Source organism: Ochotona curzoniae, unplaced genomic scaffold (assembly GCF_017591425.1).
Source record: "Ochotona curzoniae isolate NIBS_2020 unplaced genomic scaffold, NIBS_Ocur_1.0 contig_2404, whole genome shotgun sequence".
Classification (NCBI taxonomy): Eukaryota; Metazoa; Chordata; class Mammalia; order Lagomorpha; family Ochotonidae; genus Ochotona; species Ochotona curzoniae.
Genome location: NW_024465451.1, coordinates 1,835,819 through 1,851,792, shown reverse-complemented (window position 1 = coordinate 1,851,792; position 15,974 = coordinate 1,835,819). Strand labels below are relative to the sequence as shown.

At 53.2% G+C, this 15,974-nt stretch overlaps 1 protein-coding gene across 1 annotated transcript in view; it reads left to right on the top strand.

The window, feature by feature from the left end:
* Nucleotides 1-6,698, top strand: part of NKAIN1 (sodium/potassium transporting ATPase interacting 1) — a 46,253-nt gene extending 39,555 nt beyond the window's left edge. Inside the window, exons 2-7 of the mRNA XM_040974379.1 lie at nucleotides 1,353-1,490; nucleotides 2,840-2,920; nucleotides 4,585-4,782; nucleotides 5,520-5,580; nucleotides 5,848-5,929; nucleotides 6,063-6,698. Of these exons, the coding sequence (XP_040830313.1) occupies nucleotides 1,353-1,490; nucleotides 2,840-2,920; nucleotides 4,585-4,782; nucleotides 5,520-5,580; nucleotides 5,848-5,929; nucleotides 6,063-6,072 (570 nt within the window). The 3' untranslated portion in view covers nucleotides 6,073-6,698. The remainder of the gene's footprint in view (nucleotides 1-1,352; nucleotides 1,491-2,839; nucleotides 2,921-4,584; nucleotides 4,783-5,519; nucleotides 5,581-5,847; nucleotides 5,930-6,062) is intronic.
* The last annotated feature ends 9,276 nt before the right edge of the window (nucleotides 6,699-15,974 follow it).

Here is a 15,974-nt window from a genome sequence, read left to right as displayed (position 1 = left end):
TCCCCAGCTCTGGCTTTCTGCCAAGGACATGAACTTACAGCCTGCAGAGCCCAGGGCGGGGAGGCACCCATGTGGCAGGGTCAGGCCTAGCCACCAGGCTTATTTCTCTCCCTTTGCCTGGACCTGCAGCTTCCTTGGCCTCTGCCCAGTCCTTGCCATCTGTCTGATGGCATCAGCTGCACCTCCACCTGCCTCCCTGCCTGGATCTTCTCGTTTTTATCAGAAGCGTACCTTCTCCCCCTCCCCACCAAGCCAGACCCTCTGCTCTCTCTTGACTCTTGGTTGCAAGTGACAGAAATGAGAAGCATGAGGGTCTCCAAACAGTCTTGGGCACTGAGCTAAAACCATGCCTGGGTTTTAGCCTGTTTGGCACCTGCGTGAACTCATCCCCACTAGTTAATCCCTAGCTGAGCAAGATCTAGGGTGAGATACCATTCTGGAAAGGCCCCATCAGAGCAACGTGAAACCTGCTGTAATTAAAGCAAGAACAAACACCCAACTTACAGTGGGAAAATGGTGAAATTGTTAGGGGAAAAAAATAGACTCCTTCATACTCCAACAGAAGCGGACCAGTCATTAATAGCAGAAACACTAGCCAACAGCACAGAAGCTTCAGTGGCTTCGACTTGCACAATTCTAGCTGAAAGTTGAAAGTGAAGTAAGCTCTCCTCTTGGCGGGGACCCAGATCAGCTGCACACAAGGGTGCTGCTTTCAATGGAAATTCTGGATCAAGATCCAGAAGCAGGGGCTGGCTTACACTGTGGCACGGCAAGTAAAGCTGTTGTCTACAGTGCCAGCATCCCATATGAACACCAGTGTGAGTCCTGGCTGCTCCACTTCCAATCCTGCTCCCGACTGGTGATTTGAGAAACCAGCAGAGGATGGCCCAAGTGCTTGGCCCCTTGCACCCACATGGGAATCTGGGACGAAGCCACCAGCTCCTGACTTCAGCATGGTTATTAGAGCCATTTGGGATGCAAACCAGCAGATGAAAGATCTGTCACTGGGTTACTGTGGCTAAGGAAGTGACTTCCGCCAGTGCAGGGAGAGGCGGTCCAGATGGTGACCGCATGCCAGGAAGAGGCAGTAGCTTGAGCTATTAGTGGGGAGCCCTCAGCAGGGAAGAAGAGGTCCTGCGCCCTGGCTCCTGGCCTCTTATCACCCTAAAGGGATGACCATGCTTAGAGATGCCTCCACCTGCACGGGCTCACCCTGCCTCTCCGCATCCTTTGGTACCACTGCCTTGAGCCTTGTTGTCATAGTAACTGGTGTTGCCTGCTCCACAGGGTAAAGGGGAGTACCTGTCCATCTCTCCTAGGCACACAGTGGCCTCAGTCTGTCTGTTCCACAGGTGGCTGCACTGCAGCGGCAGATCTTCGACTTCCTGGGCTACCAGTGGGCTCCCATCCTGGCCAACTTCCTGCACATCATGGCGGTCATCCTGGGCATCTTTGGCACCGTGCAGTACCGCTCCCGGTACCTCATCCTGGTACGGCCCGCCCAGCTCCTTCCTAATCTGCCCCGCCTATTCCTACTCCTTCAGCCAAAGGTGCCCTCCACTTCTCCCTTGCTGGGCATTCCACAGGCTCAGCTCCAGCCCAGCCCAGTTAGTGGACATATGCCCAAATCCCAGTGCCAATTTGCTCAAAGAGGCCAAGATTGATATTTTTCCCTAGAGACATTCTCAGTGGGAGAACTTCATTATCAAGAGAATATATTCTGAACAACAAGCTCCCATAGGACCAGTGCTGTGGCACAGCTGGCTAAGCCACTGCCTGTGAAACCAGCATCCCATATGGGTGCCAGTGTGAGTCCACATTTCTTATCCAGCTCCTTGCTAATGCACCTGAGAAAGCAGCAGAAGATGGCTCATGTGCTTGGGGCCCTGCCACCCCCATACAGGTGTTCCAGGCTCCTGGCTTAGACCTGGTCCAGCAATTTGTGGCAATTTTGGGAGTAATCCAGTGGATGGAAGATCTCATTCTATCTCTTCCTCTCTTTGCTGTTCAAATAAATAAATTGTCTAAAAATAATTCAGTAGTTCTGGAGAGCAGAACCAAGAAATCTGTTTTTAAATAGACTTACTTGATGTGGTTTGAAAGGCAGAGTTACAAAGAGAGGGTGAGGAAGCCCTTCTATCCACTAGTTCATCCCTTAGACGGCTATAACAGCCGGGACAGGTTCAGGAGCAGGACAGCCAGGAGCCTGGACCTCTGTCTGGCTCACCCACATGGGTACCAGAGGTGCAAGTGCTTTCCAAGCATACAAGCAGCAAGTTGGATGAAGCAGAGAAGCTGGCCCTGATATGGGATGCAGGCATTGCAAGTGGCAGCTTAACCCACAACACTACAATGCTGGCCTCAGAATCTGCATTTTTAACAAGCTCCCTGAGTGATTCTGGTGGTTCCAGCTCTCCTGAGCCTCCCAAGACCAGGCTCTAGGCACTGATCCCACCCTCCCTGTCAGCGGTGTGTGTCTGAGCATGGGGAGCCTGACTCTACCCTTGGCCCTGTAGGTTTTCCCTTGAGAGAACCCAGCTGCTCCCCCCGACCCCCCTCAACAGGACTGTGGTGAGGACTGGGGGGCAGTGTGAGAATGATCTGCAATAATGTGCCCTCTGAGTGAGCAGTTGTCACACTGTCCCCCCACACAGGTCTGCTCTTGAGCTCTGTCTCTGTGAACATCCCCTTCCCCCCAGCCCCCTCCCCTCAGCCAGCCCCTTCCCCTTCTCCCAGCCCCCTCCCCTTCCCCCAGCCCCCTCCCCTCTCCTAGACCCCTCTCTTCCCCTAACCCCCTCCCCTCCCCCAGCCCCGGCTGACCCACCTCTGCTCTCCGCAGTACGCAGCCTGGCTTGTGCTCTGGGTGGGCTGGAACGCCTTCATCATCTGCTTCTACCTGGAGGTTGGACAGCTGTCCCAGGTAAGCCTCGGGCCTGGCAATGCCCTGGGCAGGCCCAGACCATCCCCCTGCACTGTGTGGAGTGGGCTAAGGGCCTCATTCCTGGGAGAGATCTCCCTCCCTTCCCCCACATCTCACTCCTCCATGTCTTTGCTTCTGGCCTCCTCTGTGACAGTGAAGCCCAGTGAGTGGCGTGTGCAGAGATGAACTGCAGGTGATGCAAGTTGAGAGAGAGTCAACAGAGCTGGGGCCTGGGGAGCTGGCCTGAGGCTCCAGGATAGGGAGCCTCATAACAGGCGAGGTCCAAGGGCCACACAATTTGTCCTGTGGACACCATAGAGATCTGAATCCAGTTCCAACCCATGCCTTCCAGAAAGGAGAGACGCTAGTTCAAATTTGTCAGGGCAAATGGAGCTTACTTTGTGACACCGAGAAATAATGAAGAAAGTGAGAGCAAAGTCAGGATGACACAAATTCTATGTTTAGATACAGAGAAACCATTTGATAAGAACATTAGCTGCATAATCTGACCCTGTGGGATTCCAGTTCAAGCTCTTATGGTCCTAGCTGTGTGATCCCGGGCAGGTAGCTTGGCCTGAGCTGCAGTTTGTTAGGGAGAGCAGGCACGAAATGAGGTCACACATCTGGTCAGCTCACCAGGCCTCTCTGTCCAAGTGAGAGCATGTAGGTGCACAGGCTGGGCAAGAACTTCTGATCCATGTTAGCCCTTCTCCATTTGACACATGCAGGAGGAACATGGGTTCAAGTCCCAGCTCTGGCTCCCGGTCTAGCTTCCTGCCGCCACAGAGCCTGGGAGGCTGCAGCTGGTGGCTGAGTCATGAGTCCTTGCCACCCAGCTCGGCTGAATTCACAGCTCCTGTCTTAGGCCTGGCCCAATGCCTGCTTCCTCAGGCATTGGAGGAGTGAGCTAGCAGGTGGGGGACCCTTGTCCCTATTTTTCCTTTTTTGAAAGATTTATTTTTTTTTTATTTGAAAGGCAAATTTTACAGAGAGGAGAGACAGAGATCTTCTATCCACTGGTTCATTCCTCAAATGGCCACAATGGCTAGAGCTGAGCCAATCCGAAGCCAGGAGCTTCTTCTGAGTCTCCCACATGGGTGCAGGGTCCTAAGGACATAGCCATCCTCTGTTGCTTTCCCTGGTCATAAGCAAGGAGCTGGATGGAAATGGAGTAGCCAGGACTCGAACCTGCACTCATATGGGATGCCGGCACTGCAGGTGGAGGATTAACTTGTTATGCCGCCCTGCAGGCTCTTCTCTATTTTTCTGTTTCGTTGTCGCTGCCTTTCAAAACAACTATACCGAGGAGCAAAGAGAAGGGTGTTTCCCCAAGGGTCACACACAGAGGGAGCAGTGGAAACTGATTGGGCTATGTTGGATCCTGGAGACTTCTGCAATGGCTGAGAGTGGACTGGCCACTGCTAACATCCCTTCTGGCTATGATATCACAGCCTGTGGGTCAAACCCCAGCCCCTTTGCATCTCAGTGTCTGCATGATTGTCAAGTGCCACCTACTGGCCAGTTGTGGACTTGCAGTACAGATTCCTGATCCTTTCCCAAACCAAAGTCTGGGGATGAATTAGGCCTCCTATCAAGTCTTCTGGAACCTGGGGAGTCTTCCCTTCCCTCTCCCTGCTCAGTATCCCAGGCCCCTTTGCTCCCAGGACCGGGACTTCATCATGACCTTCAACACGTCCCTGCACCGTTCCTGGTGGATGGAGAACGGGCCAGGCTGCCTGGTGACACCTGTTCTGAACTCCCGCCTGGCCCTGGAAGACCACCACGTCATTTCTGTTACCGGATGCCTGCTCGACTATCCCTACATTGAAGCTCTCAGCAGCGCCTTGCAGATCTTCCTGGCTGTGAGTCTTTCTCTCTTCCGCCCCAAGACCTTTCTTTTACCCTACATAAACAGAAACAAATTGATGTCTTGCAGCCTGCTTGGGCTCCTGTTCAGATCTGATTCCATATCCTGTCCCAGCTCCTTTCATCCCCCTACCCAGCACCCACTTGGGGAGTTAAGCAGGATGAACAAATACACTGAGGCATCAACCATGAGTCAGTCTGGATCCAGCGTCCGCTGGCTGCTGTGGACAGCAGACTGAGTCACCCGTTGAGACACCTACAAACCAGATCTGACTACCAGGGATTGAGTCCTTTCTCCACTTCCAGTCCAGCTTCCTTTTATTGCACTCTGAGAAGGCAGCAGTTGGTGGTTCGAGTCCCTGCCGTCCGTGTGTGCCACCTGGGTGGAGCTCCTGGCTCTTGGCTTTGGGTTGGTCCAGCTCTGGCTTTTGTGCCCACCTGGGAGTGAAACCAGTGAGCGATCTTTCTCCCTCTCCCATCCTCTCTCCCTTGTCACGCTGCCTGTCCTCCTCTAAAAAAAAAAAAAAAAGAAAGAAAGAAAAACATACCATACTGCCACAGTGTGTGGCCTTGGATGAGTCACTCGCCCTCTTCAAGGTCGTAGGACCCTAAGAAGCCAGGTCAGGATGTGGTGTGCAAGGAGCTGCCTTTTCAACTTGAAGTTGTTAGGGGGGGTCTGCCTTTGTCCTCACCCCTCCCTAACTCTGCCTCCTCCCCCCTCGCCCCTCCCTAGCTCTTCGGCTTCGTTTTCGCCTGCTACGTGAGCAAAGTGTTCCTGGAGGAGGAGGACAGCTGTGAGTAAGGGGACCCCACAGTGCCCTGTTCTTCAGCACCCTGGACAGGGGCCCGGGCTCGGTCCTGCGTTGGTTTCCAGGCTGGAGGGGATCTGCAAAGCTGGGTGCTGGCTCCTCCGTTCTACCCTTCGGAGCTGTCTGCCCCTTGCAAGGTGTCCCCCGTTCAGGTTCTTGGCCTCTTGCTGGTCCCGGCGTCCCCTGGCCCCCGCCCTTAGACTCTTACCCAGCCTCCCTCGGCCTAACCGGGCGCCTCCTCCCACTCCGCAGTTGACTTCATCGGCGGCTTCGACTCCTACGGGTACCAGGCACCCCAGAAGACGTCGCATCTGCAGCTGCAGCCTCTGTACACGTGGGTACCCGCGCGGAGCTGGCTGCGGGCAGGAGGGCAGGGCGCTGGAGGCTGGGGCAGGAGGGCACCGGACCTGGTCCCCCAGTCGGGGCCTTCGGAGTCCACTCCCCTAACCTGTCTTTGTTTCTTGCAGGTCGGGGTAACTGCTGCCCAGCCCTTGCAGACGCTGCGCCCTTGGAGGCCGGACGCACAGGCGGCCGCAGCTGGCTCGGGCCTAGCCAGGGTAGGCGTGCCCCCTGGCGGCCGGCGGACTGACTGTAGCCTGCGCCGGCCCCACTTGGGTCCACTGCCAGAGAAGCTGAACTTGGCCTTGACCTTGGCCCTTTGCTGCCCAGACTTGGGGGCGGAACGAAGCGAAGCGGGGGAGGGGGATATCGGGATTTGTATTTTTTTTTTTAATCTCTGCCTTGGCGTGTGCTGAGGCCTTGCTCCATTCTCCAATCTCTCCCTTTCAACCTTCACCCAGCACCCTGCCACTATCCAGAGAGACAAACAGCCGAGTGGAGACGCCCACCCCGTCTCCCCACACTCATTCACCAGCCTTGGAATAGCTACTGTGAACAAACGGTGGGAGTGCTGGGTTCTAGTCGCAGCTCCATCACTGACTCCTACACCTAACTCAGTCTTGGCCCTCTCTGAGCCTCAGGCTCACCCCCACCCCAACCCCCCGACCCCGAGTGATTAAAAGGATCTCTTAGCAGATGAAATTCTGCAGTTGCCTTGTATGGTTCTCAGTTCCCCAGACAAAGGTATCATTCCCATTCTGCAGATATGGAGACTGAGGCCCAGAGATGTAGAGTGATTTGCTGGAGGTCTTGAACACTGTACTTCTGTCATCTCAGTCTCCAAAAACACAGCATCTGGCTCTCATTCTACTTCCAGCATCTCCAGCAAGCTTGGACACTTGGGAAACCCATGTGGTTACCTTACCCCCACACCACCACCACCCTCACCAACACCTCTTGTAAAGCAATATACCCATCTGTTCTCACTGGGTGGACAGAGCCCGGGGTTCAGCCCCCTGCCCCGGGGAAGACTTGCTAGGTGCCCTCTGCAAAGCCCTCTTCGATACCCTGTCCTCCGGTACCATGCCGTCAGCTCAGCACCTGCTCCCATCCCTTGAGGTCAGGCTGGCCGCCCCAGGATCTACCCCATACACACCCCAGGGGGCAGAGGGCTGACCCAGCACCGCCCAGTCCTGTGTCTTCAGATCACCAGCGTAACTAACCCCCAGTGCAGTGGCTCTTGGCTTTGGGTTGTGCCCAAATGCTGTGTCCAGAAGGCATTTTGGAAGGGCAGAATGGGTGTAGCTAGGAGGGGTCTGCGGCGCCACCACCCAGCTTCCCTTGGGTGAAAGGAAGAGTTCTTTCCACCCAGCTCCTCCAGGGACATCCCTGAGGACCCTGTATCATGGTTGGCCAGTCCACAGGCCCAAGGATCAGGCCAATCTGTGAAATGGGTGCAGTGCTGGGAGGCACTGGGGAAAGAGAAGCAGCCCTGATAACACAGGTGGGTTGTGTCTCTGAGCACCTCCCTGCTCCTTGCCTGGTGTCCTCCCTTCTGCCCTGAGCTGTGATGGCAGCCCCACCTTAGGCTGCCATTCATACCTACAGCCTACCTGGCCAACCCCAGGCAGTCCTCAGGGCACCTCGGGCACTAACCTCACAGATGCTCAGCCAGTGGGGACAGCGGCAGACAAGCGGACAGCCGGGCCAGCTGCTCCTCCAGGCCTCACTCCCAGTCCCTCCAGGCCCCTTTCTATAACACAGGGGGGTTAGCCACTGGTGCTTTGAAAGCCTTTTGTTTCTGTAAGATGGTGTTTGCCAGGGACCTTGCACGGCGGGACGTGTTTCCCGGGTTTCTGTGCAGGTGGCTTGATTAAAGATGATGGTTTCCTCTGTGTCTTCCTGTCCTGCTGAGAAGCTAATATTTTGCCTTGAAATCCACACAGGCTGTTGGTTTGTTTTGCTTTATTTATTTAAAAGAGTAGGGGTGGTGGGGTAGGTCTTCTCCAAGTGGATACAACAACCAATGTTGAGTGAAACCAAAGCCAGGAGCCTCGTTCAGGTCTCCCCAATAGGTGCAGAGGCCCAGGCACTTGGGCCATCCTCTGCTGCCTTTTTCAGGTCATTAGCAGGGAGCTGGATGCAAAATGGTGCAATTTGAGCATGAACTGACTTCCATGTGGGTTCTGGCATTACACAAGGTGGCTCTACCAGCTGCACCACAATGCTAATTCCAGTTTTAAACTAACTAATGCACTTTTTGGTGAATTTTTGAAAGATCCTTTGGATGTACATATTTCAAAATTTTTTGCACCAAAAATAAATTCAATTCCATTTCCATGAACTTTCTGATATCTTTCCAACAACAGTCAATTCTTTCCAAAAGTATGCAAATATTCTCTATCCCTCTCCCTTTTTATATATTCTACCCCCTCTTCAAGTCCTTGTTTCTTTCATTCTCGCACATAGCAATCTTCCAGCAAGAAGGCCCAAGGGGCTGCCTCTCTCCCTCCCCAGAGCGTGATCTTGGGCAGTAACCCTCAGGTTCTTCCAGAACTACACCCTGGGCCTGTTGGCAACCTGCTGTGGACCCCTGCTGATCAGGCTCAGGCAGGAGGAAGAAGAGTGACGGGCACCATGTGCGTGCAAGGAGGTCAAGGTCTAGTGGGAGCACGCAGCCTGGGCAGGCGGGGTGTGGCTGGCATGGGGCCAGCGAAAGGCAGGCGTTGATGGGAGATCAGGGACCCAGGCTGGACAGCGGCAGGAGCATGTGTGGCCATGGGAGGACGCAGTGTGCTTGAGCCAAGGAAAGTGGGAAGCTGGGAGGGCAGGAAGCAGCCCTGGGAGCAAGGCATCACGTTAGTTTGCTTCAGGGCCTGGGATGGCCGTCAGGCAGCAGTTCTGTAGGAGCTGGACATAGGCCTCCTAGGGATGGGATCCTTGGGGCCCAGCACTGCATCATTCTGCTCCCTTTAGGGGGAGGCTGGCTGTCTTTTGTGGCTCAGAGTCTCCCTCTCTACCTTTAAAGCCACCCGGGTCCATCCCATCTCTGGCTGTTCTTCCCTAGTCAGATCTCAGGTATGGCCAGAAGAGCATCTCCAGGTTTTGAAACAGATACATGTTTATTTGAAAAGTTAGGAACCGGTGTGGTGATCTAGCAGGCTAAGTCTCCACCTGTAGCACGGGAATCTCATATTCCCAGATGCTCCACTTCTGATCCAGCTTCTTGCTGATGTCCCGGGAAAGCAGAAGATGGCCTAAGGACTTGGGCATCTAAACCCTTGCAGAAAACCTGGAAGAAGCTCCTGGCTCCCAGCTTTGGACTGGTCCAGGCCTTGCTGTTGCAGCCATTTGGGGAGTGAATCAGTGGATGGATGAGCACTCTCTCTCTGTAACTCTGACTTTCAAGATAAGTAAATAAATCTTAAAAAAGAGTTACAGAGAGATCTGTTTCCACTCGCAAATGGCCACAATGCCCAGGGCTCAAGCCAGGAGCCTGGAACTCAGGCTAGGTCTTGTACATGGGTGGCAGAGGCCCAAGTAACCATGTCTTCTGCTCTCCTCCTAGGCACATCAGTTACTAAGCCGCTGGACTCAAACCAGCACTCCTGGGGTGTTCCTGCATCACAAGCAGCAGCTTAATGTGCTACAGCACAATGCCACCTCCAGCGCTTCCACCTTTAAGGATTCATGTCAAACACCCCAGGATAACTTCCCCATCTCGAGGCTCTGAGGCCAGCCGTAACCACAGAATGTTTTATCAGAAGCATTCACAGGTTCCAGGGATTAGGATGTGAAGAGTTTGTTGTTGTTACTGTTTTAAAGATTTATTTATTCCCATCTCCCAGCAATCTGCACATCAGCATAACCTTGGTGGAACCGACCATCATCTTCCAATAGCCATGAGTCATCAAGGTACCCAAGGCAGATGGGGAAGCCGCACATTGTGAATTGCCTAAAGGGCTATTTGATGAGTGCAAAGTCTACTGGGATGGCAGACAACTAAATGTTGTTAGGTCTTTTCTCCCCTTCGGTGATTTGGAATTTGGGGATCACAACGTTTTTAAAAATGTTTTGTTAAAAAGATTTATTATTTATTTTTATTGGAAAGGCAGATTTAAAGACAGATAGAGGGAAAGATCTTCTGTCCACTGGTTCACTCTCCAAGTGGCCACAATAACCTGAGCTGAGCTGACCCGAAGCCAGGAGCCAGGAGTTTCTTCCTGTTCTCTTACGCAGGTCTCAAGGCTTTGGACCATCCTTTACTGCTTTCCCAAGCCACAAGCAGAGAGCTGGAAGGCAAGTGGAGCAGCCAGGATAAAAACCGGTGCCCATATAGGATCTCAATGCATGTGAGGCGAGGACTTTAGCCACTAGGCCACCACATCAGGCCCAGGGGATCACAATTTCTGAACAGATTAGTGGGTCCTTGTGCCAAGGTCTCATGCCATTCCAAGGACATGCACATCCCCTGAGGGACAGGTCAGTGGCTCTCAATTGTGCAGATCAGTGGAATTCATTAAACTCCAAATTCAGGAGCTCCTGACCCGTGGAGGTGCACTGAATCCAGGACCTCTGCGGCAGATGGAAATGGCGTTTCTCCCAGGTGTTCTTGGATGATCCAGGTTTAGGAAATCCTAGCTACAGGTGACCACAGGTGTTCAAACAGTCTTGTTTTGAGATGCCACCAACTCCTTCATTATGGAAACCCAGCCTAGCTGTGCTTGATGGCTGCCTGACATGTAGCTGGATTTTAGAAGTGCCTCTGGGCCCAGTGCTGTGGCCTAGTGGTGAAAATCCTTGCCTTGAACGTGTCAGGATCCCATATGGGTGCCAGTTCTAATCCCGCAGCTCCACTTCCCATCCAGCTCCCTGCTTGTGGCCTGGGAAAACAGTTGAAGACAGCCCAAAGCCTTGGGACCCTGCACCAACATGGGAGCCCGGGAAGAAGCTCCTGGTTCCTAGCTCTGAATCAGCGCAGCACTGGCCGTTGCAGTCACTTGGGCAGTGAATCATCGGACAGAAGATCTTCCTCTCTGTATATGTCTGACTTTTCAATAAAAATAAATAAATCTTTAAGAGGAAAAAAAAGAAGTGTCTCCAACAGACTGCATCTAAGTTTCCTTTCCTTTTTCCTTTTTTTTTTTTTTTTAAGATGTATTTATTTAATTGGGAAGGCAGATTTACAGAGAGGAGGAGAGAGAGAGAGACTGCAACCACTGGTTCATTCCACAAGTGGCCACATCAGACAGAGCTATACTGATGCCAGGAGCCAGGAGATTCTTCCAGATCTGTCAAGTGGGTACCAGGGCCCAAAGGTTTGTGGCCCAGGCCACAAACAGGGAACTGCATGGAAATCAGAATAGATGGGACTAGAACTGGTGCTCAAATGAGATTCTGGGACTGCAAGGGGGAGGATTAGCCAATTGGATCACTGTGCTGGCCTGCTGAGGGCAGTCTTGCAGCTCACCATGGGAAAAATGAAGGTAGAAGGAAGAGAGATGAGGCCTCTTTCCACATCCTGATCCGTACAACAGCAGGAGGACCCAGTGGCGGCCAAGGCAGGAGGGAAATCCAAGTGCTGGGCCCCAGGAACTCTCGTTTACTGACTTTGTTCTCTGCCAAGAAGTAAGGATTGAGCAGCCCCTGTGTTCCTGCCACTACTCCAGACACGGGTTGAGGCAATGAAGAAGACAGCTCAACGAGTAGATTCAATTGGTCCTTTTAGGGAGATTTGTTTGGTGCCAGGCATGATGGCTCCATTGGCCAATCCTTCCCTTGCAAATGCCAGAATCCCATATGGGCACTGCTTCATGTCCCAGTTGCTCCACTTCCCTTCCAGCTCCCTGCTTGCGGCCTGGGAAAGCAGCAGAAGATGGCTCCAAACCTTGGGACCCTGCACCAGTGTGTGGGAGACCGGAAGAGGCTCGGGCTCCTGGCTTCAGATCAGCTCAGCTCTAGCCATTGTGGCCACCTGGGGAGTAAACCAACAGATGAAAGATCTTTCTCTATCTCTGCTTCTCTCTGTAAATCTGCCTTTCGAGTAAAAATAAATGAATCTTGGAAAAAAAAAACATGGAAATTTATTTGACGGAGTGATAGAGTGTTCTTCCATCTACTTGTTCACTGTCTTATGTAGCCACAACAGCTGGGCTGGTCCAGGCCAATCCCAGGAGGCCTTTATTAGCAGGGAGCTACATAAAAGCAGCCAGGTCTCAAATGAGTGCCTCCATGGGATTCCAGCCCTAGAGGGAACACCTTGCAGGTTCCTGAATTGTCTGTTCGCAGGAGGCCTTAGTTCCATTCTCCATAGATCTCTCCACTGAGCTGCTTATGTGTGCTCACAACATGGCAGCCAGCACACCTGCAGATCACGACCCAGGAGGGAGCAAGAGGTGAGGGCTCAGCTCCCTGCTAATGTGCCTGGGAAGGCAGCAGAGGATGGCCCAAGTGCTTGGGCCCCTGCATCCACATGGGACACCTGGCTGGAGGTCCAGGCTCCTAATTTCACCTGGTCCAGCTCCAGCTGTTGTGGTGATTTGGAGGGGAACTAATAGATGGAAGATCCTTCTCCTTTTCTGTCACTCTTTTCAAATACAAATAAACAAATTCTAAAGAGATTGGGAAATATGACTTTCAGAAGTCACACGTCATCATTTCCACTGCCATCTGTTCTTTAGAAGCAACCACTAAGTCCAATCCACAGTGAAAGGAAGGGATTCGAGGGGAGGGCTGTCCAGGGCCCGGATACTCATTATAATAATGATCGTATATTAAGAAAAACGAGGGCCTAATGCAATAGCCTAGCAGTTAAAGACCTTGCCTTGACTGCGCCAGAATCCCATATGGGCACCGGTTCTAATCCTTTGCGACCCTGCACCCATATGGGAGACCTAGAAGAAGGTCTTGGCTCCTAGCTTCAGATTGGTTCAGCTCCAGCCGTTGCGGCCATTTGGGGAGTAAATCATTGGACGGAAGATCTTCCTCTCTGTCTCTCCTCCTCTATATATCTGACTTTCCAATAAGAATAAATCTGGGCCAGGTGCGATAGCATAGTGGTTAAGGTCCTTGCCTTGAACACGCCGGGATCCCATATGAGTGTCGGTTCTGATCCTGGCAGCTCCACTTCCCATCCAACTCCCTGCTTGTGGCCTGGGAACACAGTTGAGGATGGTCCAAGGTCTTGGGACCCTGCACCCGCGTGGGAGACCCGGAAAGAAGTTCCTGGCTCCTGGCTTCAGATTATGAATCATTGGACAGAGGATCTTCCTCTCTGTCTCTCCTCCTCTCTGTACATCTGCCTTTCCAATAAAACAAATAAATCTTTAAAAAAAAAAAAGAATAAATAAATCTTAAAAAAAAAGAAAAGAAAAGAAAAACGAAAGGCTGATTTGAGTCTTGACTGCTCCGCTTCCCATCCAACTCTGTTTGTGGGCTGGAAAAGCAGTAGGGGATGGTCCAAGTCTTTAGGAGCCTGCACCCATGTGAGAGACCTAGAAGAAACTCCTGGCTCCTGGTTTCAGAATGGCTCAATTTCTACCATTGCGGAAATTTGGGGAGTGAACCAGCAGATGAAGGATCTTTCTGTCTCCATCTTTTCAATTAAAATAAATAAATCTTTAAAAAAGAAAAAAAAAGGTTCAGTCATGAAGGGAGAAGCCTGCCAGGGGAGCTCCCAGGAGCAGGTGCAGAAAAATTGCATGCATGCCTGCTGCCAGCTCCCTGTGCCTGGGATCCGAAGTTGCGAGGCAACTTTAGCCAGTGCCCATCCCTGGGGACTGTGTACTGGATGGAGAAAGTTAACAAGAAAACAGTGGCATGAGGGCTTGGCGCGGTGGCCTAGTGGTTAAAGTGCTCACTTTGAATACGCCAGGATCCCATATGGGCGTCGGTTCTAATCCCGGCGGCCCCGCTTCCCATCCAGCTCCCTGCCTGTGTCCTAGGAAAGCAGTCAAGGACGGTCCAAATCCTGGGACCCTGCACCTGCGTGGGAGATCTGAGAGAAACTCCTGGCTCCTGGCTTCAGATCTGCGCAGGAATAGTTGTTGCGGTCACTTGGAGAGTGAATCATCGGACGGAAGATCTTTCTCTCTGTCTCTCCTCAGGCCAATTCTTCTGTAATATTAATTAATAATGATCAAGCTGGCCTGTCATCTTCATTTATGTAGGAAATCTAAGCTGTCCACTATATTGCTCACACCCAGCACAAAACTTTAAACATATCAGGTTAAACAAAGGTGAGAAGAACCGTAAATACTAAAACAAGGCCCCAGGTTTCGGTCCTGATGGTGCAATTAACGAGCTGCCAAAGGCGTAAGATCCCACTACCACCTAGTTTAGAAATCCACACAGCTGTAGGCACCTTTCTTCCTAGAAAATCCCAAACTATCTGTTCGTCCCACTCTCCAACTTCCCCGAGGAACAGGAAGGAACCTTAGACAAAAGCGCGTACAGAGGACGGGGGGCAGGGCCGAGACCCGCGGGTCCTGGGGGAACCAGCAGGTGGGGCTGCGACCCGAGCGATTAAAGCGGGATGGTTCGAGGCCCACCGGACGCCCTGCGCTGCTCTGGCCCTGAAGGCTCGCTCTTGGGGGCCCTACACGCCCTCGTCTCCCCGAGATAAAGTCCTCCAGCGCGGCTCCCGCCTCCGTGGCTGCCCGGCTGCCCGGAGCTCCCTCCACACCCCACACCCCACCAGGAGAGGGACCCGCCCTTCCCCGCCCCTCGCTCACCCCTGGGTCCCGCGCACCGGCAGCGCCCCAGCCGGATCCCAACGACACACCCCTGTGTCCTGCGCAGAGCCCCACCCCGCCGCCCCGACCCTTTGTTCGGGGGGCTACTGGGCCGAGCGGGACGGGACCGCGGCGCCCCCGCCCCTCCGCGGAGTCTCCCGGGAGCCGGAGGCCGGCGCCGGGGGAGGTGGGGCGCGCGCACGATCCCCGCCCTTCTTTTGTTCTGCCAAGCATTCCTTTGCTCCAGCCCTGCCCACCCGAAGGGGCTCCATTGACATGGCCGGTGGTAACGCCGCACTAGCAGCCCCAAACCCCTGGCTCCTGCCACGTCCTGGTTGTAAGCTGCGAGCCAGAATGCTAACGTCCAGGAGTCACTGTGAGATGAGCTAGAATGTAAAAATACAAAGGTGCGGAAGTAGATGCTGTGCTTGCCAGCTCGTCCCAAAGGAACGAACGCTTTGGTGCTGAGTTCACTTGTCCTCCGAAGTCCTCCGAAGCGCTGGACATCTCCTCGCATCCCCAGAGCCTTTCCTGATGGCGCTGGTCAAGGCCGCAGCGTGCGCTCACTTCACTAAATGGATCATTTAGTTCAAGGCGAGGAGAAGTTAGGCATGCAGACTTTTTGTTTTGATTTTAGTTTAGACAGAGAGAAGGTTCCCTCCCGGTTGCTGGGTCACTCCCCCACATGCCCAACATGGTCAGAATTGGGCAGGGCTTTGGTTTGCAAGTGGAAGCTATCCGGGTCTCCCACGTGTATGGCAGGAACCCCACCCCTTGAGCTATGGGGGGCTTATCCCCAGCAGCTGCACTAGCTGGGAGGCAGCAGCTAGAGCCTGGGACTCTGAGATAAGAGATGGGCTCTTAACTGCCCCCTGCCCCCTCCCAGTCCCATGGATGCTGACCAGTGAAAATGCCCCTGTAACAGACCCTTCTCAAGATAGAAAATGTCTTGTTCCCTGGAAAAGGTCGTTTCCCTGTAAATCCTCCTGATCTTACCCCAGACACCCAATTATGCCATCCTTTTGTTTGCCTTAAAATAAAGGGCAACTTTGGGTTACAGGAGCTGAGTCGCGGGGTCATGGATTTAACTTCATGGGAAACTGCCTAACAGCTCTGTGAGGAGGCAGTTGGTCCAGGAAGCCGGAAGGCCACCTGAGTTCTGGGGTTAGGTGAGACAGTGAGAGGGTCTGGGTTTCCATTTCCAGGGGAGGGTCCGTGATCTGAATCCCCTGTTTGAAACATCATTATTCTGGAAGGTGAGCGTTTGGCCTTGCAGTTAAGCTGGTTGAGATCTTTTTAGTCTGCATA